Source organism: Engystomops pustulosus, chromosome 2 (assembly GCF_040894005.1).
Source record: "Engystomops pustulosus chromosome 2, aEngPut4.maternal, whole genome shotgun sequence".
Taxonomy (NCBI): Eukaryota; Metazoa; Chordata; class Amphibia; order Anura; family Leptodactylidae; genus Engystomops; species Engystomops pustulosus.
Window position 1 is genome coordinate 212568891 of NC_092412.1, and position 10253 is coordinate 212579143.

The following is a 10253-nucleotide window of genomic DNA, read 5'->3' on the forward strand; positions in this document are numbered from 1 at the left end:
AGAGCATGTTTCAGGTCTGCTTGCTCAGCTTTGTGGATGGATTACCTGGTAACCAGGATCTCCCAGAAATGGACAAAGTTGTTGCTCTGGTAAATGAAAGTATAAGGATGGAAATGAAGGTAGGTATACTTGAAGAGGAGCTTGATAAAGAAATTTGAGAAACGGTGGTCTTAGTGGATCAAATTTTCTGGTTTGGCCTCAATGGATGTGCAGCGACGCTAGATACAGAAAGGGCAGGGGGGCTGCTGGGTGAGTTATCCCAGGTGAGAGCACATTAGAACCATGGTTAACTTGGATGTGGATTGGGGAGTGAAGACAGATAGGGGTGGGATTGGGTGTTGTTTTCAGAGGTGGGGGGGCCCAGGGAGATGTAAGGAATTCTACTTTAGAGCTGTAACATGCATAAAACTTCTTTAAAAGCTTTAAGTTTTTTCACTACTTGTAATTTTACTTGAGTCCCAACCATAGAAATGTTGTCTAATGTTAATTCTTTTTAAAAATAGTAAGAAAAAAAAAAAAAAAAAGTAAAAATACATTTTTGGTATCATCATTTCTGACACCCGTGACTTTTTCATGGAGCTGTGTAATTTTCTGCAAGCTGATTTTGTCATTGATATACGAGTTTAATTATATCAGTTTATTTTTTTATTCCAATTTATATAGTTGGGAAAACATTGAAAAAGCAGGTTTCAGCGAGTCATCACATTTACAGCAAATAGGGTGGAATAAGGGGCACCCATCGGAAAGTAAGTTAGGCCCCACGAGACTTAAAAGGTAACGGGTGGGCTTTAGCTTTATTATACAGATGACACCCGCCGTATACGGATTGAGCTCAGCTGTGAGTTCCCTCCATACACTGCCCGTAGCACCAGGACGTAATAGTATGTCCTGGTGCACATTGGGGTTAAAGGAACAACGTAACTTTAGGTGCTTTAAGAGGTCTAATAACAGTATAAACTATATCCCTTAAAGTATGTACGAGAACTTAAATTTAAAACTTAACCAAGGCATTTCGGCCTTATTGCACGGATATTAGCCATGGTCAGAGCTGAGATGGTTCCCTATAACCACTTACATCCTAACAACCTCGATCAGTTATCTGATCACTATGTGTTATACTGCTGGTAGTGTGCATGAAGAGATTTTCCATAGCGATGTTTACTCAGAACCTTAATAAGGACAATTATGTGGTGTTTTAAATAAAAATGAGCACAATTTATTATATATTATATTCATAAAGTACTCGTTATCACAGTCATTGCACATAAAAACAAAAGTGAAACAAAACTTTTGTTACGCTTAAAAGGGAATTTAATTAGACAATAACATCACCTTTAACTGATAAGTGGTATTCTATTATACTGATGGTATATGTATGTACTGTGCCCGTACCAATCAGTTTTGTAATTTTTGTATATGATAAGAGGACACCTGTAATGGTTAAATTGCCATATGATGTACAAACTTTTTCCGTCCACCACATGGGTTTTTGTGGAGTGTCCCCCCCCCCCCCCTTTCCCATCCACAACATATGCATGGTGCTTCCGGCATCAAAAATTTTAATTGCCAATACTATTGTTTTCTTTCCTACTCTATGAACACACTGCTTAGACAAGTAGTTTGTGCGTATGTATACGAAATACATCCAAGCAGCAGCCCAAATTGTATAATCGTCATATAAGAATAATTTAAAACATAAAATGCACTTTCATTAACTGTACAAAATTTAAATATTACTGCTTACAATTACAACGTACACAGTATAGATCAGTGCTGAAGAAATACATAAATACTAAGGAACCTCTTTAAGACTCGCTTTAAGGCTCCCTGAACACGACCTTTGTTTTGGGTTTGCGCGACCCGGTAATTCATTGGGCTGCACATAGACATTGGGCTGCACATAGGTAATTGCAATGAACTGAAAGTTATCTTTCAGTGATTACTGCTCAACTATCTGCTTTATGAATATATACAGTCTGTACATTTGACAATAACTTGTGTCTGTTATATATATTTAAACCAAACTCCCCACCCTCTTATGTAAATCTTATAACACTGCGTTAAAGCTTTCTCCTCTGTAGATGGCAGATCATGGAAGAAGAGCTATTTTCCACAGCAATATTCTGTCCTTGTGTTATGAGGATGATACAAACTGGCAGATGGCGTCAAGGAATTCCTGCGGCTGCTCTGCGTGTACCCAGTGTCCTGCACCTTCAATGTACTCCACATTGGCACATGGGAAGAGACGTTCTATGTCAGGATAATTCTCTGAACTGAAAATAAAATGGGAAAAATAACAAGTCCAATGTAATACATTGAAAATATTTTATACCAATAAATTGCTTATGAATGAAGACATTTTCTTTGGGATTTTTTTAAGCAATCACATGACCTACATAAAAAGATCAAGGTCATTGCTGCAGACATAGCAAATATTACTGGACATCTCCACTCTGGGAAGCAGCAGGTCTTCAAAGAACGATTTATTTGGAGACAATTCTTATTGAATATTATTATCCAAGCAAAAGTAAATGGTCGTCTGAAAAAGCCTACCCTTACAGACAGGGACCAATAGGGAGCCAATAGACACCATTGGATGTTTTTATCAAATTTGTGATATTAAACTTTACTTGGCTCCCTTCCAGCACCCACAGCAAAGTACCAAGGGTAGCGCACTTCAAATCGTAACGTCCACCTAATTGTTTGCATAATTGATGCCTTGTGCACATAAACCCCCCTCCCACATCCCCCCTGTCCATATTGACATTGGCTCACTGCACATTTGTCAGACAACCTCTGAAGGTAATATTAAAAATCCTGCAGGGGAAGAAATTCCTATTTTGCAAAAAATACAAATTATTTTACCTGATGTATGGTGAATTAGCTCCTCCCAGGAAGAGTGTAAGACCGGGGTAAGATGTTCTAAACTCTGGGAAGTCTAGTAGATCTGGAAGATGGTTTGAGATGGCATCAAGATTCACTCTCCACTTAAACTGACCATTTTCTTGCACAAGGTTAGTTAGCAAAAACTGGCGAACGGAAGCCTCCTGAAAATGCAAAAACAAAAATGTGAAAAAGTTGAACTTTTCTTCATGAATCATGTACAGTATTTAATAAAGCTGGTCTACCTAAAATTGTGATTCAATACTAGGGGTGTACAGTTCAATACCGAGATTCTGTCATTTTTGGTACTGAATGACTTATCCTGTTTTACAGACTCCTAGTAGCTGTCTGCAGGGGACATCTCCTTTGAAAAGATGTGACAGGCCAGCGGCAGAGTGTGGACCAAGTCATCAGGGAAATATCCCCAAATAATTTTTCCCCAAATAATTTTTTGCCAAGGTTTTAAACTCACAATCTCATAATTTTCTCTCTCTAGAGCTTCCATAAATGTACACTGTGAAACAAGCTCAATGCAGTGGTATAAAGAGATGGATCTTCTCAGAGATCTCTCTATAAAACACTACAAATAAAAAAAAAAATACAAAACATATAATTCATACAAATGGGCATGGGCCAGAGAGATGGCTGTGTGGGACCGCAGAGTTCAGTACAAGTAAATTTTTTTTAGGCAGCCTCCCTGGCCACATATCTGTATTTTATAGGTCTCAGATAACCCCGGTAAAGGACACCTGCCATCAGGTCTCTGCCACTAGTCCTGTCACCTCTATCTGTTGGAGCAGCTCACAAGGATCCCATCCCAGCCTTTATCTAGTTATTTCATACATTATTCATTGTAAAATCATCTATTTTTTATTATGTAAATGAGGCTGGTCACATGGTCAGAGGCAGTGATGTCACCCCTGTTACCCCTCCCCTCTCCTCCCCTGCTCATGTCTGTGTGTAATGTATAGTAAAGCATGGCTAGTGTGTGCTGCATCTGCTGACATGCTGCATCCTCCTAATATACAGGTGAGAGACACAGACATCAGCTACACATGAATCTGACATGTTCTGCTGTAACATGGCTGCATAGAGCTGCTGTATCTCTCCTAAACACACACACACACACACATGTACACACAGGCTGCAGGGGGCGTGGCCACCAGCACCAGGAAGCACATCATTATACAGCCTCACATCATTATACAGGCTGTCAGTCATGCACTGGGGGTGTGGCTGTGCCTCCCACTCATGAATAGAGTGGACAGCTTGAATATGCTAATGCTTCATTGGACATTTCACAGGTCATTTGCATACAGCTTTAGGACCTCATTGCTTAGGTTTACAGGCATATAGAGGGACAATGAAGGGATAGAGGCAATGCTCTCTAATGGCAGTTTATGAAAATATATTTAGTTTAGGGGGTTATTTTGCATGACGGGTTCTCTTTAAAAAGGACCTGTCAGCTCAATAAAACAATCTAGCTGCACATGCTAAAGGAAGAATCTCTCTAGCCCTCCCCCCGTTATCGTACTGTTAAATTTCTAGCTTTTACAAAACATACTAAAAATCTGTAAAACACTGAGGCATGCAGAGGCCTGATCAACTGACCTGGCTTCAATCAATCATGTGTATTCATGAGGGAGCAGTCCTAGGCACTCCCTTATCTTCAGCTTCTCTTGGGGGCTGCCACTCCCATACCAGATGCTGACGGGGATGCCAGGCTTGATGCTGCAGTCACTGTCTCCTCAGACCACCCCCTCATGAATACGCCTGACAGCTTGAAGCCAGGTCCGTCAATCAGACCGGTGTGTACCTCAGCGATTCACAGTTTTCGGTTTGTTCTGAAAAAGCTAGAACTTTAACATTGCAATAACTCGGGGAGGGCTAGGGAGATTTTCCCTTTATTATGTGCAGATATATTGTTTTATTCAGCTGATGAGCTCTCTTTAAGATTCTAACCTATCATGGTACCAGCAGTCAGACTCGGTATCTGGCACAACATCTTCCAAAGCAGCAGCAGTATAATTTTGTAGAATTTACTGAAGCGATATTTGTCACTTATTCAATCACTGTCAATCAACTGCAAAACTCCCACGGAGGTTAAACATTATTTATGTGATCTTCTTAGTATCCCACTCCACTTCTAACAACTTTGGACTTATATATATCTTAAGTCAGATATAATGTGTGTAATAGTAGGTGAACTAGATACTCTCTACATTCTGTAAACTTATCTAGAACGCTGGGTGTCATATCATCGAAGAGGATCCAAATAAGAGAACATCCATACCTTTACTGTAGCACTCAATTGCTCCTCTGCAAGTCTTCTGGCTGTAGATCTTGGCATCTTGCCTTCCAAATGTACATTTTGCATAGCTTTGATATACTGAGGAAAACCCGTCTGAGGCAATGTTGGACAAGGACTAATATCTACGCATACTAAGCGGTCTACCATGTGAGGCTGAGAACGACACAGAAAAACAGGGTCAGTTGTATGTATGCAAGATTTGCGTTAATCACAAAAGTTACATGTTAACGTAGCAATGACAAATGGCAGATAGGTATGGATATGAGTGAGCAATGACAGAGGATGAGAGCAATGACAGATGGAGGGTATGGATGAGAGTGATGACACTGTATTGGACCAATATGATCTAAGGTTATTTTTCATAATTCTATGGTGCAAAGTCTACCAAACCAACATTTATGAATCTGATTTATGTGTTTTTAATGATTTCACCCAAAAAAGGCTATATTCACAGTTCGTCTTTGAGACACGTTCAGCGAATAGGACTAGAAAGCTCCCAACATACACCCCAAACATGTCTATATCCTGTCAGACGAAGGAATCTATCTCGCATCCTGTTGGAGAGAACAGTATGGGCTTAGCTGATGTCACTGAGTGCTTCCGACTTTCAGGGGGAGGGGCAGAGAGTCCCAATGTATAGCATGCCGTAGGATACGTTGTTGCCCACTGTTGCAAGGATATATTGGGAATCCTGCAGATTTAACCTTACAACGGAGTGAAAAAATCAAAATAGAATATAAATTAACACAATCTGCACTTGTCTTACTTACTTCCTGCAGTGCCAAGGTCATGGCGGTCTTGCCTCCCATGCTGTGACCAATTAAAACACAACTAGAAATGTTTAGCTGCCGTAGGAGGTGGCGCACATCGTCGCTCATTGTATGATAAGTGATGGTATCACTGTGTGGACTGCTACCATGGTTGCGGGCATCTAATGTCAATACCTGTGGAACAGATTACAATTACCATCCGTGTGGGTATTGTGACAATAATACAACACATTGAAGGAAATAAATGGAGGTTGAGCTTGTAATAACCTGGGAAACCCCAGTTGCATGCAGTAGGCAGTTGCTGTAGGAGCGTGTGGGATATGACTCTATGCAAGAGAAGTGTGTGGAGCAGGTGGGATGTGACCCCACAGATCACAAGAACAGAACCTTGTCAATCAGGGGAATAGGGGAAGGATGAACATGGGTCCTGTTGCTCTATTCAATTGTATGGGAGTGTCAGATATTGGTGAGCACAGCGCTCCATTATTGGACAATGAATGGGAGAACTGGGAACACCATAGTACTTTGCTTGCTAATTTATGACACTTCATATTAATGGAAGGAGTTGCTGAATTTTTGGAACATGGACCCTCAGGACGGTTTCTCATGGGAATATAGGTATTTATTTAGATTCCTCTTTATGTAATTTGGCAGGAAGAATTTCCCGCCTAGTGTTGTTGTCACCTGGCCTAAAGTCTGACTGGTGGCAACAGGTTTCGATTTGTTATTAATTATTAACTGGGGCCAGTGGTTTACTGTCACTGGGGAGTCTCTTTTTCTGACCCTTAGTGACAGGGGATTATTGGCTGGCAGTAGACAGGTCACCTGTCCGGGGTTTTCTTTGATGTTAATTTCTTTAGTGACACTTTCTTTGAGGAAGTGCAATTTTTAACATTAAAACCCCAGAAATCTGACTGTGTTTACCCCCTCTCAATTATAGCTGTATTTTATATCTTTTTTATCTTCTCGCTGCCTTTACTTTATGTACCAGGAAAAATTACCTGTTAGGCTATATTCACACGGCTGTATGGGGGACGCATATACGGCTGACATATATACCTCCCACATAGACGGCAACGGTGTACGGGAGTGGTATGGTGCAGCACACGTACGGCACTGTCCTGTTCCGTAGCCGGGAGAAAGATATGACATGTCCCATCTCTCCCCGGAATACAGCGCTGTGCGCCATATATCACTATAGGGAGGGTGAGCAGTGTTGCCCCTTTCTCCTCTCCCTGGCACTGCTGTGTGCCTGCCATGCTACACCTTAGTTGAAGTCAGTTTTGGCTTATGGCAAAACTTATCTTTTATAAATAAAAGTTGTTACAAAAAATTTGAATAAAGTTTTATCTGAGTTGTGTTTACAAAGTTTATGTAAGGTAATAAATAAATGCCGTGGCTATTACTTTTATGCCATTTGATTGTAGTTAAGCGTTTTGTATACCATTATGCCTTTATAATACCATAAGCGTGTGCCCACTGATTCAATTCCCTGCCTGCCCTTCGCCCATAGTGGTGTGCGGGTTGGAGAAAGCCAGAAACTGGTTGACAGGAAGATTCATGTGTTTAAGCCATAATGAATCTCCGCCCCTTATGTGACGCTCACATGATAAGCACCTACCTTTCTACCAATCCTTCGCACCAAGGCTTTGGCGATAGACTGAAAGTTTGACTTGCTACCAAACAATCCATGCAGCAATACCAGGGGTGGTCCAGGTGCCTTTCCATCAAACAAGTCATAGGATAAAGTAACAACACTGTAAATAACAAATGGTTAAAATGTTACAAAGGAAAAACTTTAACACATTCCTCCCTATAAGATCAGATAGATCTATGCTGCTTTGGAACCACAAGAACCTGCAACAATCCAATTTATGGTGGTCTCCTGGTTGGTAGTATCAATCATTGCTGACAATTATTCTAATTCAATAGCCACCATGAGTACTTAGTAGTAGGGAGCCCCTTATGTAAACGGTGGGGTGGGATGAATAAAACATTGAGGTACAGGCTGTATTGCCTATGGCTGCTCAATACAGATGTATGGCTGCGTACTTAGGATACTTTCAGACGCCCATGGTTCATTTCCACAATAAGAACTCACATTGCTATGAGTTAACCTACCTGCAAGCGAACATGTGTATCCTTGGACTGCAAACAATGGGCCTGTGATCCATCTGCCATTCACATGTGACGTCACAGTAGAAAAGACTGCAAACAGGCAGCGATAGGACCTGTGCGGAGATTTGTGTCCGGGTAGTTGGCTCTCAGAGCTGTGAAAATTATGGCTCATGTTCTAGGCTTTGAATAAATGGTCAGTACAAGGGCAAAAAACGTTTGTGTGCAGGGACCCTTAGTGCTTCTAGTACCGGACATTACATGGCTATAATGACTCCATGGGGGTATATAATGACCTTGGGGTATATTTACACAGCGCAGTTTTACCATACAGCTCCACATAAAATGAACATTCTATTTCTATCAGGCCGCGTTCACATGTGGCGTTTACATTGTGTTTTAGAACGCAATACAATAGTTGAGAAGATTTGCTGTTACCATTTGCATTTACAAATTAACAAGCTATGTTTTTCGTCAAATCTCTTCTATTGCGTTCCAAAACGCAGCGCAAATGCCTCTTATAAACACAGTCACAGTTAGGATGCGTTTTTATACCATGAATTTACTGGAAGGGCAAAGAATGACATTGGTTACGCACACACCAGCCTGTCGCGCGTCATGACGTCATCACGTACTCACCCGCCATGGTTGCTGCGCTTTGTTAAATGTAGTGGTCCAGTAGAAGCTCCGCATGTGATCCTCGCTAGCCTTCCCCATGACCTGCTGACGCCTGTGCACACCTGTGCTGCTTTTAGCGGCATTCTAGGCTGCACTGACTGCCGGGATACGGCGCTCCGCTGCGTAAGGACCGAAGCGCAGACTGCGCTCACAGTCTGAGAGGGCGCGGCTTCGCCCTTGTCATGTGATTGTGCCGGTAACGTGACATCGGCGCCATCTTTACTCCTGGCAGATGGAAATGCCATGAATATCATTCTGTACGCAATCACTGTGCATGGCACATGATACCACGAAAGCGTCACTATTATTCATGGAAAATCCCTTCAATGTCTGAAAAGAATTATGTATAATTACAGTAATTCAGTGCATTTTATTGTTATATAAACTTGTGGGTACCTTGTTTCATCTAACATGTGTTTACTGTTGTTTTCTCCAAATACATATAAGATGGTTGTGCCAACAATTGTAGTCCTGATAGTGGAGCAAAAACTGATGATGGTTCCCAATTTTCATCAAATAGGTCCGTCCATGCGGTCCGTTCCGGTAAGACTTCTCAGGAACAGGTATGTTGGATTGTAGCATGTCCAAAACTTTCTCCCTATTTAGGAGATGAACAATGTAGCTGGTGTCTGACTGGAGATTTCCCAAAAGCGTGCAAGTAGGGCAGCATGAGATTAATGCTTTATTCTTTTACAACATTTTGGGTGAGTTTCAATTTTATTATCAATAACATTTTCATTAAAAAAAACCTAAGGAAACAATGTATGATCACTTGATTTTTTTCTAAAATAATGTAATCTCCGTTGATCAACATTTGATGGATTTTGTGTAAGGCGTACACCATGCCACTAGAACAGTGTTTTACAAAATTACTTAACCCCGCCCCGGCTCACCAAGCCCCCTTTAACTTGATAAAATCTGGTTAAAAGTGGAGTGGGGCGACTTGCTGTATTGAGGCCCCCTATGATACATTTAAAAGGAACCTACCACCATGATTCTACCTACACTCACCGGCCACTTTATTAGGTACACCTGTCCAACTGCTTGTCAACACTTAATTTCTAATCAGCCAATCACATGCCGGCAACTCAATGCATTTAGGCATGTAGACATGGTCAAGACAATCTCCTGCAGTTCAAACCGAGCATCAGTATGGGGAAGAAGGGTAATTTGAGTGCCTTTGAACGTGGCATGGTTGTTGGTGCCAGAAGGGCTGGTCTGAGTATTTCAGAAACTGCTGATCTACTGGGATTTTCACACACAACCATCTCTAGGGTTTACAGAGAATGGTCCGAAAAAGAAAAAACATCCAGTGAGCGGCAGTTCTGTGGGCGGAAATGCCTTGTTGATGCCAGAGGTCAGAGGAGAATGGGCAGACTGGTTCGAGCTGATAGAAAGGCAACAGTGACTCAAATCGCCACCCGTTACAACCAAGGTAGGCAGAAGAGCATCTCTGAATGCACAGTACGTCGAACTTTGAGGCAGATGGGCTACAG

General features: G+C 41.5%; 1 protein-coding gene across 2 annotated transcripts; it reads right to left on the reverse strand.

Moving 5' to 3' along the window:
• Positions 1 to 1193: 1193 nt before the first annotated feature.
• Positions 1194 to 8945, reverse strand: ABHD11 (abhydrolase domain containing 11). Of its 2 annotated transcripts, XM_072138045.1 has the most exons (7): positions 8719 to 8769; positions 8086 to 8234; positions 7586 to 7721; positions 5965 to 6138; positions 5177 to 5347; positions 2866 to 3047; positions 1194 to 2273 (listed from the first exon to the last, which is right to left on the reverse strand). In XM_072138045.1, the coding sequence occupies exons 2-7, from the start codon at positions 8136 to 8138 to the stop codon at positions 2135 to 2137; spliced, it is 855 nt and encodes a 284-aa protein (XP_071994146.1). In that variant the 5' UTR covers positions 8139 to 8234; positions 8719 to 8769; the 3' UTR covers positions 1194 to 2134. The 2 variants fall into 2 exon arrangements, with proteins under 2 accessions (XP_071994146.1, XP_071994145.1); XM_072138044.1 differs by lacking the exon at positions 8086 to 8234 and having other exon boundaries at positions 8719 to 8945.
• Between the last annotated feature and the right edge of the window lie 1308 nt (positions 8946 to 10253).